Source organism: Schistocerca gregaria, chromosome 8 (genome assembly GCF_023897955.1).
Source record: "Schistocerca gregaria isolate iqSchGreg1 chromosome 8, iqSchGreg1.2, whole genome shotgun sequence".
NCBI classification, from domain to species: Eukaryota; Metazoa; Arthropoda; class Insecta; order Orthoptera; family Acrididae; genus Schistocerca; species Schistocerca gregaria.
Genome location: NC_064927.1, coordinates 127155394 through 127170078, shown reverse-complemented (window position 1 = coordinate 127170078; position 14685 = coordinate 127155394). Strand labels below are relative to the sequence as shown.

At 41.2% G+C, this 14685-nt stretch overlaps 1 protein-coding gene across 3 annotated transcripts in view; it reads left to right on the top strand.

The window, feature by feature from the left end:
• The window catches only part of LOC126284055 (uncharacterized), a 319115-nt gene that overhangs the window by 285918 nt on the left and 18512 nt on the right, over positions 1-14685 (top strand). For all 3 annotated transcript variants that reach the window (XM_049982640.1, XM_049982642.1, XM_049982641.1), the window contains exon 24: positions 2434-2527. In XM_049982640.1, coding sequence (XP_049838597.1) covers positions 2434-2527 — 94 coding nt within the window. The remainder of the gene's footprint in view (positions 1-2433; positions 2528-14685) is intronic.

The window sequence follows — 14685 nt, the reverse complement described above, 5'->3', positions numbered from 1 at the left end:
TTTTACTTGTGCATTTGTGTTTTGTGTTGTGTCAGGATAGTGACGCCCCCCCCCCCCCCCCCCCTCCCCCTCGATCTGCACTCCACATGTGGAGAGCTGGGTGACTGAAGAGCTGATAATCAGCATACAGCCACCTGTCTGCAACATGCATGTCCCACACTGCTGACACCTGTGCTCAATATGTGGCATGCAACACCGTTGTAGGAGCCACACCGCAAACACTTCATGTTAGTGGTGTATGAAGACAGTGGGGCATCTTTCTATGGCAGCCAGCTCTGTTTTGAATTACTGGGTCTCACCGGCCACTGAAGTGTGGTGCACACTCCATGATGATGGAAGATGGCTGCTATGTGTGGGATACAACCTGCTGCCCCAGGGGCAGCAGCTCGTCTTGCTGATGGAGTGAGCCTGGGATGGCCACGCCAGGACGCTAAGTTTGTAAGCTGGACTTAAAGTAGGAATCTGGTACCATGATGGATACCTGAACTTTTGACAGCTACTGGCAGAATCATGTGATCCCCTCATCTAGCATAGCTCAAAGTCTTGCTAGAATGGCTGGGCTGTGAATGAACCTGCTACCAAAATGACAGCTATTTACACAAGATAGCAGTGCAGCTGTTATGACAATGCACTGCATCTAGTTATGTTCTTGATAAAACCTCTGGAATCCTTTTGTAGAGAAATCTCCTTGCCTGTTCTGTGAATTATTGCTGCACTGAGTGAATGCATCTCAGTAATTCAACAGTCCAGTTCTTACAACCAAAATGACAATACACTGTACATGGCAGCTACTAGTACTGCTGCAATTCTCCAACACATATTCCCATCCCACAGATTTTCCCATAAAATGGTAGCAATGAATAGCAATCTATCCTAGCCTTCAACATCCAACACCAACAGGCAGCACACATTCTTGTGGTAGACAGTGGCCATAGGTGCTTACCTACATATTCTGAATTACTATTCAACTGCATTATTTGGACTTCTTTTTACTCTGTTTATAAGATTGACTACAACCTAATGCTGCAATTTCATTTAAAATATCTCAGTGATCAGATATACAGGGTGGTCTATTGATAGTGACCGGGCCAAATATCTCACATCAACATTGATTGGGCCCATATCATATTTCTATGCACCAGGAATTGCATGGCGACAACTTTGAACATCATGTACAGTTCTGCCACTGGGCTCAAGAGAGATTACGGGACAATGACAGATTTTTTGCAAGCATTCTATTTCATGACAAAGGGTCATTCACCAACAGCAGTAACGTAAACCGGCATAATATGCACTATTGGGCAATGGAAAATCCATGCTGGCTGTAACAAGTGGAACATCAGTGACCTTGGCAGGTTAATGTATGGTTCAGCATTATGGGAGGAAGAATAATTGGCCCTCATTTTATCAGTGGCAATCTAAAAGGTGCAATGTATGCTGATTTCCTATGTAATGTTCAACCGATGTTACTACAAGATGTTTCACTGCATGACAATGGCAATGTACTTCCAACATGATGGATGTCTAGCGCATAGCTTGTGTGCAGTTGAAGTGCTATTGAATAGCATATTTCATGACAGGTGGATTGGTTATTGAAGCACCATACCATGGCCCGCACGTTCACCGAATCTGATGCCCCAGATTTTTTCTGTGGGGAAAGTTGAAGGATATTTGCTATCATGATCCACCAACAATACCTCACAAAATGCTTCAGCCCTTTGTCAATGCATGTGTGAACATTACAGAAGGTGAACTACTCTCTGTTGAGAGGAATGTCGTTACACGTATTGCCAAATGCATTGAGGTTGATGGACATCATTTTGAGCATTTATTGCATTAGTGTGGTATTCACAGGTAATCATGCTATAACAGCATGTGTTCTCAGAAATGACAAGTTTTCAAAGGTTCACGTATCACATTGGAACAACTGAAATAAAATGTTCAAACGTACCTGCATTTTGTATTTTAATTTAAGAAACCTACCTGTTACCAACTGTTCATCTGAAATTGTGAGCCATATGTTTGTGACTGTTACAGCACCATTTATCACAAAGCGAAAAAAGTGGCCCAATTAAAACATTCTTATTTCTTTATGTACTACTTAAATATGTAATAAAAATGGGGGCTCCTATTTAAAAAAACACAGTTGATATATGTTTGACCTATGGCAGCTCCATCTAGCGTGCCAACCATAGCACCACCTGGATTTCCCCTTCAAGCTAGACAAGTTTTATTCTTTGTAGTTTTGTCGTTTGATGCTTATTTTGTGAGATATTTGTCCCAGTCGCAATCTATTGATCATCCTGTATATTTGGGTTGAAGGGGGTTTACAAAGACCATTACTGTTCAGCTGTTTATTTCATTGTTCCTTATACATGCAAGAAAATAATGTCTTGACAAATATAAATTATAAGAAAGTCTTTCTGTTCACAGGTATCAAGGTATGGAAGAGAAGTTGGATCAATATCCTATTTATGGAGTAACAGTGGGTGAAGTAGAAGTTGATATGTTAACAGGCCAGTATGAGGTGTGCATACATTTTTGATAACTCATGAGTCATTTTTCATCATAGTTAAGTATTAAATAGGTCTAATTAGCAACTGCCCTTCATGTTTAATTTCTGTTTCCCACATAGGAAAAATACCCTATGAAGTTGTGTCGTTTTATAGGAGAATCTGTTTTAGTGCAATATTCATCCTGTCTATGGTCCAGATGTAATCCTTGTAGTCTCCATGTAAATGATTTTACTACTCTGTTTTTTGCTGTATTTTTCTGTAAGAAACTGCATAAAAAAGGGACCAAAAATTAAAATATTTTAGTATGAGTAAACACTGTGCTTTGGATGTTTAATAAAAAATATTGTAAAGAAAGTAATGAAAATTACACTTTGTGTCAGTGTGTGTGTGTGTGGGGGGGGGGGGGGGGGGAGGGGTTGGTTTGTGGTTTGTGTGTAGGGGTAAATGCAATAATAACTGAGGATCTTTAAAGCTGGCTGTAAACAGATCATAAAAATCTACCAGTAATAATTAGAAATTACAGAATAGTAATGTTCAAAGTCAGGATCAGAATTTTATCATCTCATTGTGTACATACATAAATCATTGAGTTAATGTGAAGGGGACATGTCAATGTAGGTAATATAATTGATAGATGTACAAAGAAAAACCTACATTCATTTCCATGTATGAATATTAGTACTGGTACCAGTTTCTTACATTAATCTACAAAGACTGTCAATTTATTATAAGTTTTTGTAGTCATATACTGAATTCATGGGAATATAGTTTTAATCTATGAGAAGGGTAACATGAAATCTCCTTTGTTTCTAGTATCACACTATGTTGAAAATGATGCCTTTGTATTGTTATGTATAAAGGTATACAGTTCATAACTGCAAATACATTGAATAGTCATTTGCACTCCATAAAAAGAGGTCAGCATGAATACATAAGCTTAATATTACATATATAACTAATAACAGTTTTTTGTAGTAATAGTATCCTGTTTACACTACTTACATTCACTCAAAAGGTTATTCTTTGTCTTGCAACAGATTCAATGTACCTGTTATTTATTTATTTATCATATAATGAGAACTAGTACAACTCTACAACATTTGTGGTCACATGAGCACAACCATAAGCTCATGCAATTTTACATCTTCAGATATAGTTCCCTAATCTATTTAATTGCTTCATTGAAGCATGGCCAGTGTCCTTTATTGTTCCTTTGTATGCTCAAAGGGGACAGTCAGCAACAATATGGTGGAATGATTGTAAGAAAGTGCTACAGCTACAATTAGCACAGCCTGCACATTCCCACTTGTCAAGTAGATAATCACATCTGCTTTGTACAGTTTGAATCCAGTTCGTGGCCCTTCATTGATACCTGGGGAGATTGAATCCTTGTATCTGTCTTGGAGAGTTCTCAAATAGACATTTTTTTTGAATACTGATGACTGCTCCCACTGGATTTTTCATGAATCATTGACTTTGAAGGAGGACCCAAGAAAGTTGTTTGTTGTATGACATGATAGTTTCCTTGATTTCAAGCATTGGTGTTGTGCTTGTGCAATATTTCATTGAATAGGTAGCTGACAAATATTCTGAGTGCTATCCAAACATTTGGGAAAACTTCAGAGCTTCTTAGATCTGGTGGTGGGATTCTGCTGGAAACAGAAAGCCATGTTGTTGTTGTGGTCTTCAGCCCTGAGACTGGTTTGATGCAGCTCTCCATGCTACTCTATCCTGTGCAAGTTTCATCATCTCCCAGTACCTACTGCAACCTACATCCTTCTGAATCTGCTTAATGTATTCATCTCTTGGTCTCCCTCTATGATATTTACCCTCCACGCTGCCCTCCATTGCTAAATTTGTGATCCCTTGGTGCCTCAGAACATGTCCTACCATCTGGTCCCTTCTTCTCGTCAAGTTGTGCTCCTCTTCTCCCCAATTCTATTCAATACTTCATCATTAGTTATGTGATCTACCCATCTAATCTTCAGCATTCTTGTGTAGCGCCACATTTCGAAAGCTTCTAATCTCTTCCTGTCCAAACTATTTATCGTCCATGTTTCACTTCCATACATGGCTACACTCCATACAAATACTTTCAGAAACGACTTCCTGACACTTATTTTGTTAACAGAAAGCCATAGCATGTTCATACTCTGTGTACATCTCATAAATATATGCACTGCCTCATTGAGTTGCATGACTGTCTTCCCAGTGTGAACACTATTGATCCAGGATGAAAATCAGTATTCAGCAACAGATTATGATTGGGCCAAGTCTGTGGATCTTAAAACATGAGCATTAGGTTCCCATGAGGTCCCATCAATTTTTTGAAGCATGTTATTTCTCATTTTGGCTTTAGCAGCCACAGTTATAAGACACTGAATGTAAGTTAGAGTTATATTTAGTGTTATTGCTAAGTATTTTGGTTTACTACAGAATGACAAAACATGGCTTCTAAATCTGACTTCAAGTTTGCAATCTGCCCATCTGTTGCCTAGGTGAATGCAGATCTAATTGTTTCATGAGGAGTTATGTGAAGGCACCCCATTTAACCATCAGGAAAGTTGGAGCTCTGGGTGATTGTGACTGTGATAAGCAATTTTCTAGTGTCCATGTCACTTGTGTTGGGCAGTATTGTCATTGCAAATTGTTTGCCACGTAGTTTATGTGAAGAGACCATGATAAGATTCTATCTACGATTATCCCCAGGAATTTGACAGAATTTGCTTCCCTGAGTTCTTCCCAACTTTTATGGATAATTTTAACAACCTGCCTTAAATGAATGAAAATTCCATTACATGTCAATACACTGGAGTGGTAATTGAAAACTGAATCATAGCTTAACATTGGCAGCCTGTATGGAAGACTAGTTTATGGCAGGGTCCAAGAACTTTCTGATGTCTAAAATTTCGCTATATACTCAGAAAACAATCCATAATTTTGGAGCCACGCAAGATATCCACATGGTCTAAGGCACCTTGCCATGGTTTGTGTGGCACATTCTGTCAGAGGTTTGAGTCCTTCCTTATGCATGAGTGTGTGTGTGTGTGTGTGTGTGTGTGTGTGTGTGTTATCTTTAGTGTAAGTTAGTTTAAGTTAGATTAAGTAGTGTGGAAGCCTAGGGACTGATGATCTCAGCAGTTTAGTCCCATAGGAACTTATCACCACTACCGTAATTTTGGAAGAATCTAAATTTAGGATGATATGGTAACATAGCATAATGTGAGACAGGAAGATGAGATGTTTTGGATTAAGTCTACTTTCTGGATTAATGACCAAGATTATATGTGGTTTTAGGCACTTGGCCACACCCACTTATGCACCTATTTGGTTGGCCCCCAACCCTACCCCCAGAAATGCAACACAGATAGTTCTCACACATTAAACAAATTAATTGAAAGCAGATGATTTGAAAACAAAAGGTGCACAGCTATATCCCACAGATAGATTAATGTGACATTGAAGTTGGAGCAGGGCAAGAAGGTAGAGAAGTGCCAAGTACATGATAAGAAAACAAATATCAGGTGTGTTTATTACAGTGATTTGAGTTAATGCCAAGGAGGAGGAATACACAAGAAGCTTTTGAAATAAAATACCATTACTTGCCTATGTCCTAAGTGCTCTGAAAATAGGACCAATGGTACCAAAATAGTGACTATTTATTTAGTAGATATTTTTTATTGCATTTTGATTAAATTAACTTCTCTATAGAATATATTTTTCTTTACAGTAAGATCTGTCACTAAAGCCAATATTTTAATTTACCTATGGATATTTTTCTATGATTACAAATTCATTGTCAACAGATTACATTATGTATGATGTACATATTTATGTCTTAGCATGTACATTGATGAGCCAAAACATTATGACCATCTGCTTAATAGCTTGTTTGTCCATCTTTGGAACAAACAACATCACTGATTCTGCAAGTCAGGGATCTAACAATGTGTTTGTAGGTTTTTGGAGGTTTGTGGCATTAGATGTATGTGCACGGGTCATGTAATTCATGTAAGTAATGTCCGCTGATTTGCCTATGCAGTGATGGCAACTGACAGTGACTCAGATGGGTTCCATAGTATTTAGAACAGGCTTCTTTGGTCCCCAAGACACCAATGTAAGTTCACTACAATGCTCCTCAAACCACTGCCGCATGGTTCTGGCTCTGAGACATGGACAGTTACACTGCTGAAAGATGACATTGCCATGGAGGAAGACATCAAGCACAAAGTGATGCATGTGATTTCAGCTTATTTGATTACTACCACAAGTCCCATGAACGTGCAGGAGAATGTCTCTCATAGCATAATACTGCTCTCACCAGCCTGCATCCATGGCATGCTGCATGTTTTGAGCTGCTGTTCATCTCAATGACGGTGTCTGTGGAGACAACCAGCAACCTAATGTAGCAAAAATGTGATTCACTCGAAGAGCCAATATGTTTCCATTGACTGACAGTCAAATACTGATGGTTCTATATCCACTGCAGTTATAATTGATGATGTTGTTGGGTCAATATGTGCACCCATTGAGGTTGTCTGCTGCGGACCTGCATGTTCAACAATGTACGATGGTCCGTGTGCTCCAAAACACTTGTACATGCACCAGCATTGTTTTCTTTCAGCAGAGATGCCACAAGTCATCATCTACCTTACCTTGCAGAGCAGAGAACCCTCCAAACCCCACATTCTGTGGAGAGCTTTGTACAACCAACCATTCAGTGCCTAGTATTTCTGTAGATGCCCATAACAATGGCACATTAACATTCAAGTGGTGTCACCATTTTCAACATACTCTTTCAAAGGCTCTGCATAATAATCATCATTCATTTGTCAAAGTTGCTTATCTCAACAGATTTCCTCATTTCTAGCCCATAGCTTCACTAGGGTGATTCCCTGTCTGTGTCTGCTCCACTTGCATACTTTTGTTACTGCATCATGTGCCCATAACACCACCAGGTGGCAGCCAACGTCATGGTAGGCAATGGTCATAACATTTTGGCTTATCAGTGTATGTATGGCAAAGACTTAATAATGGCAGATATGAAATTTCAGATTTTTCCTCCTTAGAGCAGGGGTTTGCCAACTGTGTATCGCAGCTCCCAGGGGCATAATGGCCTTTCAGCAGTGGCATTGGGACTCTTTCATGAAAATAATAATCTGGTTTATTTTCTTTGTGAGTAAAGCAATAATGTGTGTGCTACCAATGATATCTAGTTTGCCTGCAAGTAAGGGCTGTTACTATGATAATGTGGTCGATGGCATTTGAATTGTACTGTGCAACTTATTTGCATTTATTCAGTAAAAATCATCTTGAAAATTATTTTTGTGGAACTCAGATCATTTCTAATTACTGTTTGTCTTCTGTGATTTGTGTGTCTCTGTCATCATGGTCAAATTTTTAAATATAACCACATAACATGATTTTTCAAATGTGTCATGTAGGAACTATGATGACAGTTACTTGAACTACAGTCTTATATGTACTACTGTTGGAAATGAAGAATGACCACAGTGTCATTTTTTTCCAAAGCCCTAGCTCTTGAATGAATGCTTTCTGGTAAAATGAAACAACAATTGGAGTCAAATCCTAGTAGTTTGGTAAACAAACCATGAGAACATTTTTTGCACAAGGTAAAAGAAATGACAATAAAAAACTTCACTAAGTAAGCTACAGTTTGTACTACACCTCTTCTTTCATCTTTCAAAGTTTCTTACCCTGTATCAAAGAGCAAGGAACCTTCCACCATAGCAGAAGACCTTATTTTGCCAACTGCTGTGTACATTGTTCATATTATGATAGGTGTATCAACTGCCAAGTTATTGGCATATGTGACTTTGCATTAGTTTTTAAAAACCCAATGTGGCAGATGACTTTAATGATCATTTGGTTGAAAAACGTACTCTTTGCTATTTAGCTACATGTAACTACAATTATGTACATGTCAGTGCTACTACACTCTTTAATGGACAAAAATAATATTAACTGGGAAAATTGTGTAGACATGTGGACAGATGGAGGTCCTAGAATGGCTGCTGCACCATGGTTTGTGAGCTGTGATCTAGAAAGAGGCTCTTCATGCTACTTGGGCCCATAATCCCTGCCTTCCATGGCATTCAATCAGTGATTGAAGTGGTAAATGTCATTAAAAGCCAGCCACTGCAGTCAAGATGTTTTAAACAAATGTGCAGTAATATAGAGGCTGAGTACATTGCTCTAATTAGCTACAGCAGCTCTCACTGGTTTTCATGCAGGAATATTATGAAGAAGGTGTATGAACTCATGAATTAACTTTGCTCTTATTTCAAGAGAAACATTTGAGTTCCAAGAAGTTCATAGATAGTGACTTTGTTTTGAGGCTGACATACATTTGTAATTTCTTTGAACACTGAATTTGTCACTAATTCTGGACTTTCTATAAGAGGTTGATCAGCACAACAGGAGCAAAGATTCTTTCAGTACAGAACTTTTATCAACACTTGCCAGTGAAGAGCAAGAGCAATTTATTGATATTTCTTCAGACTGCAAACTGAAATTTAAGTTCATTTCCTAACAAGATCCTATGAGTTTTGATAAATTTTGCAACACCTTACTTATGAGAGAAATTGTTCAGAACTGGTAATCATTAAAATGAAGTATAAATCATGAATGAAATGGAGAAAGATATCCAGTTTTCTATCTTGTGCCAAGATGATGATGAAGTAGCAAACTCATCTTTCTCATTGATTTCATTGCAAGAATAAGATGTAATAACTTTACTTGCATGTCTGAAAGAACAAACATTACTGATGATCCACATCTGTATGAAATAACTGGAATTTTATTTGCTGGCTGCAAATTGTTTGCTATCAGCTGTATTATTTACAAATGCACTACCTACTAGCGACAAGAAAATTTGTGCCAGAATGGAAACATAACTTGGATTTCCCACCTATCACAGCAAATAAATTTCAAATTATTTCATAGTGCTGTGGATTGTCAATCATTTTTGTACTTTCATACATGTGGTTAAAATATTTCAACCCTAGAACAGTATATGATGATAACAACGGTGGGCTCAGGTTTTAATCTCATTCCCACTGCACAGGAATCCAATTAATAACAAGCATTAGGTGATGAATATTGGGGGCTATGGTATAAGTAAGTAGACTGTGACATATAAAGGTATGGATTGGTCCAGAAAGCATACACAGATAGCCAAAATAGTGTAGACGAAATCTTGTGATAAGCAGGAAATCCAGGTTTGAGTTCCAGTCCAGCACAAATTTTCACATGTCACAAATAGATGGTCAACTTGCTTGATTAAGATCCTCATATTAATGTCAGAGTGTTGAAATAAATAAAATGAACCAAAACTTGGTCCTGGTTTAAAATTGCAAAGGTTGTTTGGGGATATTTTCTGAGTATTTTGATATAAACGGGTGCATGGTTACTGGTGGCTCCTCACAGAGTGATTGCATTTAATTTGACTTCTTACCTCCATTTATCTTTGTATAAGTATTTCACTGAAAATGTCTCCAGAATACAGTAAACAATCATGGTAAGTTTCATGTGTCTTGTTTGGAAAGAAACCTGTTCCATTTACTCACTGTCATACTGTTGTCAACAGCATTGCCCACTTTACTCTTCACCCTCAATCTTGCATCCCACACTGCTTGGTCTCCATCAGGTTTGTTTTTCTGGCATTATCAGATGTGCATTGACAGTTATACCATTTATGATCTACAGAATTCTTTCAGTATAAAATGTTTTCCAGTGTAATTTAAATATTGCTCAAGTTTTATGTGCATGGATTGGTTTAAGATGTTTATACACTCCTGGAAATTGAAATAAGAACACCGTGAATTCATTGTCCCAGGAAGGGAAAACTTTATTGACACATTCCTGGGGTCAGATACATCACATAATCACACTGACAGAACCACAGGCACATAGACACAGGCAACAGAGCATGCACAATGTCGGCACTAGTACAGTGTATATCCACCTTTAGCAGCAATGCAGGCTGCTATTCTCCCATGGAGACAATCGTAGAGATGCTGGATGTAGTCCTGTGGAATGGCTTGCCATGCCATTTCCACCTGGCGCCTCAGTTGGACCAGCGTTCGTGCTAGACGTGCAGACCGCGTGAGACGACACTTCATCCAGTCCCAAACATGCTCAATGGGGGACAGATCCGGAGATCTTGCTGGCCAGGGTAGTTGACTTACACCTTCTAGAGCACGTTGGGTGGCACGGGATACATGCGGACATGCATTGTCCTGTTGGAACAGCAAGTTCCCTTGCTGGTCTAGGAATGGTAGAACGATGGGTTCGATGACGGTTTGGATGTACCGTGCATTATTCAGTGTCCCCTCGACGATCACCAGAGGTGTACGGCCAGTGTAGGAGATCGCTCCCGACACCATGATGCCGGATGTTGGCCCTGTGTGCCTCGGTCGTATGCAGTTCTGATTGTGGCGCTCACCTGCACGGCGCCAAACATGCATACGACCATCATTGGCACCAAGGCAGAAGTGACTCTCATCGATGAAGATGACACGTCTCCATTCGTCCCTCCATTCACACCTGTCGTGACACCACTGGAGGCGGGCTGCACGATGTTTGGGCATGAGCGGAAGACAGCCTAACGGTGTGTGGGACTGTAGCCCAGCTTCATGGAGACGGTTGCAAATGGTCCTCGCCGATACCCCAGGAGCAACAGTGCCCCTAATTTGCTGGGAAGTGGCGGTGCGGTCCCCTACGGCACTGCGTAGGATCCTACGGTCTTGGCATGCATCCGTGCATCGCTGCGGTCCGGTCCCAGGTCGACGGGCACGTGCACCTTCCGCCGACCACTGGCGACAACATCGATGTACTATGGAGACATCACGCCCCACATGTTGAGCAATTCGGCGGTACATCCACCCGGCCTCCCGCATGCCCACTATACGCCCTCGCTCAAAGTCCGTCAACTGCACATACGGTTCACGTCCACGCTGTCGCGGCATGCTACCAGTGTTAAAGACTGCGATGGAGCTCCGTATGCCACGGAAAACTGGCTGACACTGACGGCGGTGGTGCACAAATGCTGCGCAGCTAGCGCCATTCGACGGCCAACACCGCAGTTCCTGATGTGTCCGCTGTGCCGTGCGTGTGATAATTGCTTGTACAGCCCCCTCGCAGTGTCCGGAGCAAGTATGGTGGGTCTGACACACCGGTGTCAATGTGTTCTTTTTTCCATTTCCAGGAGTGTATTTCCATCATTTGTGCATACAAATTATGAACACATTAATTTTATGTTGTCATTCTTTCAATTAGTTATTTGTTCATGACAAAGAAGATAACTCTTGAATGAATTTTTCAACTTGCAGTGGAGTTTACACTCATATGAAACTTCTGCCAGATCAAAACTACACTCCTGGAAATGGAAAAAAGAACACATTGACACCGGTGTGTCAGACCCACCATACTTGCTCCGGACACTGCGAGAGGGCTGTACAAGCAGTGATCACACGCACGGCACAGCGGGCACACCAGGAACCGTGGTGTTGGCAGTCGAATGGCGCTAGCTGCGCAGCATTTGTGCACCGCCGCCGTCGGTGTCAGCCAGTTTGCCGTGGCATATGGAGCTCCATCGCAGTCTTTAACACTGGTAGCATGCCACGACAGCGCGGACGTGAAACGTATGTGCAGTTGACGGACTTTGAGCGAGGGCGTATAGTGGGCATGCGGGAGGCCGGGTGGACGTACCGCCGAATTGCTCAACACATGGGGCATGAGGTCTCCACAGTACATCGATGTTGTCGCCAGTGGTCGGCGGAAGGTGCACGTGCCCGTCGACCTGAGACCGGACCGCAGCGATGCACGGATGCACGCCAAGACCATAGGATCCTACGCAGTGCCGTAGGGGCCCCACCGCCACTTCCCAGCAAATTAGGGACACTGTTGCTCCTGCGGTATCGGCGAGGACCATTCGCAACCGTCTCCATGAACCTGGGCTACGGTCCCGCACACCGTTAGGCCGTATTCCGCTCACGCCCCAACATCATGCAGCCCACCTCCAGTGGTGTCGCGACAGGCGTGAATGGAGGGACGAATGGAGACGTGTCGTCTTCAGCGATGAGTGTTGCTTCTGCCTCGGTCCCAATGATGGTCGTGTGCGTGTTTGGCGCCGTGCAGGTGAGCGCCACAATCAGGACTGCATACGACCGAGGCACACAGTGCCAACACCCGGCATCATGGTGTGGGAAGCTATCTCCTACACTGGCCGTACACCTCTGGTGATCGTCGAGGGGACACTGAATAGTGCACGGTACATCCAAACCGTCATCGAACCCATCGTTCTACCATTCCTAGACCAGCAAGGGAACTTGCTGTTCCAACAGGACAATGCACGTCCGCATGTATCCCGTGCCACCCAACGTGCTCTAGAAGGTGTAAGTCAACTACCCTGGCCAGCAAGATCTCCGGATCTGTCCCCCATTGAGCATGTTTGGGACTGGATGAAGCGTCGTCTCACGCGGTCTGCACGCCCAGCACGAACGCTGGTCCAACTGAGGCGCAAGGTGGAAATGGCATGGCAAGCCGTTCCACAGGACTACATCCAGCATCTCTACGATCGTCTCCATGGGAGAATAGCAGCCTGCATTGCTGTGAAAGGTGGATATACACTGTACTAGTGCCGACATTGTGCATGCTCTGTTGCCTGCGTCTATGTGCCTGTGGTTCTGTCAGTGTGATCGTGTGATGTATCTGACCCCAGGAATGTGTCAATAAAGTTTCCCCTACCTGGGACAATGAATTCACGGTGTTCTTATTTCAATTTCCAGGAGTGTATACGCTGAAGCTGAGACTCAAACTCGAGAGGTTTGCCTTTGGTGGCCAAATGCTATACCAATAGAGCTACCCAAGCTCAATCATACACATCTTCATAGTTTTACTTCCAGCAGTACCTCATCTCCTACCTTCTAAACTTCACAGGTCCTGAGTTTGAGTCTCAGTCCAGTTCACTGTTTTGATCTGCCAGGAAGTTTCAAGATAACTTTTACCTGTGTGACTGATTTAGAACTTTTACATTTGAATGTTCTAGTTCTCCTTCCATATTTTAATTCTTCTTCTGCAATAAGCCTGAGCCTTCACTTTTACATTGCCCCTTTCTTTCCAGTAGCCATTTTTGTATCCAGGTACAACATTTTTCTTTCATTAGATGTTCATTGCTCCTCTACCTGGATCTTTTTTTACAGTATTATCCACACACTTGACCATCCACTATTATTTTCAGCAATTGCCCTGTCTCCTTTAGCTGTATTTGTAGAATATCAGGACTGGCAGAACAAAATGACTGTCATAAAATTAGACTGCACACAAAATTTTATTTATGATAATGACAGTATGCTGTAACACAGGGAGGATACCAGAAAAGAAGATTTAGTGAAGCTTTATCAAGGGCTGTCATATGACATTAGCTTCTATTCTTCTTTCTTTTACTGCACTTGATTGCTTGCTTTTTAGTAATAAATGGTAGCATTGAACACATTTAACTGTATCTCATATGATACAACAGAATGTTTTGGGAGGCAATGCCCTCATCATCAAGTCGCCAACACGCAGCTCACGTTACTATACTGTAAGACTAAAAAAGTGAAAAAACACATTTTTGGCATTCATAAAATAAAATAATACAAATTTCCCTATATTTCCTTGTCTTGCCCTAAAATAGTCTGCTTCTGTCTTTGTCTCTGTCTTTGTCATTCCAATCACACACTGCAAGTGTATAACAGGTGTCTCCATCAGTTCCATGCACCAGATGTGTCCACTTGATGCTTCTTCTGGTGCTCCAGGTCAGTTGTAAGCTTCTATGCCAGAGATACTGCTGTGTATGCATTGCTACTGATACAACCTCAGTGCCATTCCATTGATCACATACTCTTAGTTCATTTTTGCTATTACTTCCATGCTAACTTCTAAGAGTGCTATACTATAGCTACTACATCTATGGAGCTTTAGATACTCATAACTGTCAAAAAATATGATTTCATTTGCACTTTAAGAGGATTGTGACATTTCTTAATACACAAATGAGAGATAATGAAATAAGATTTTTTAATGACTTTCTGAATTTATTTTAGAACCGAAAGCAATATGAATCATTGGTTATTTTCTATGTTGCTTCTACAGCATACTGCTT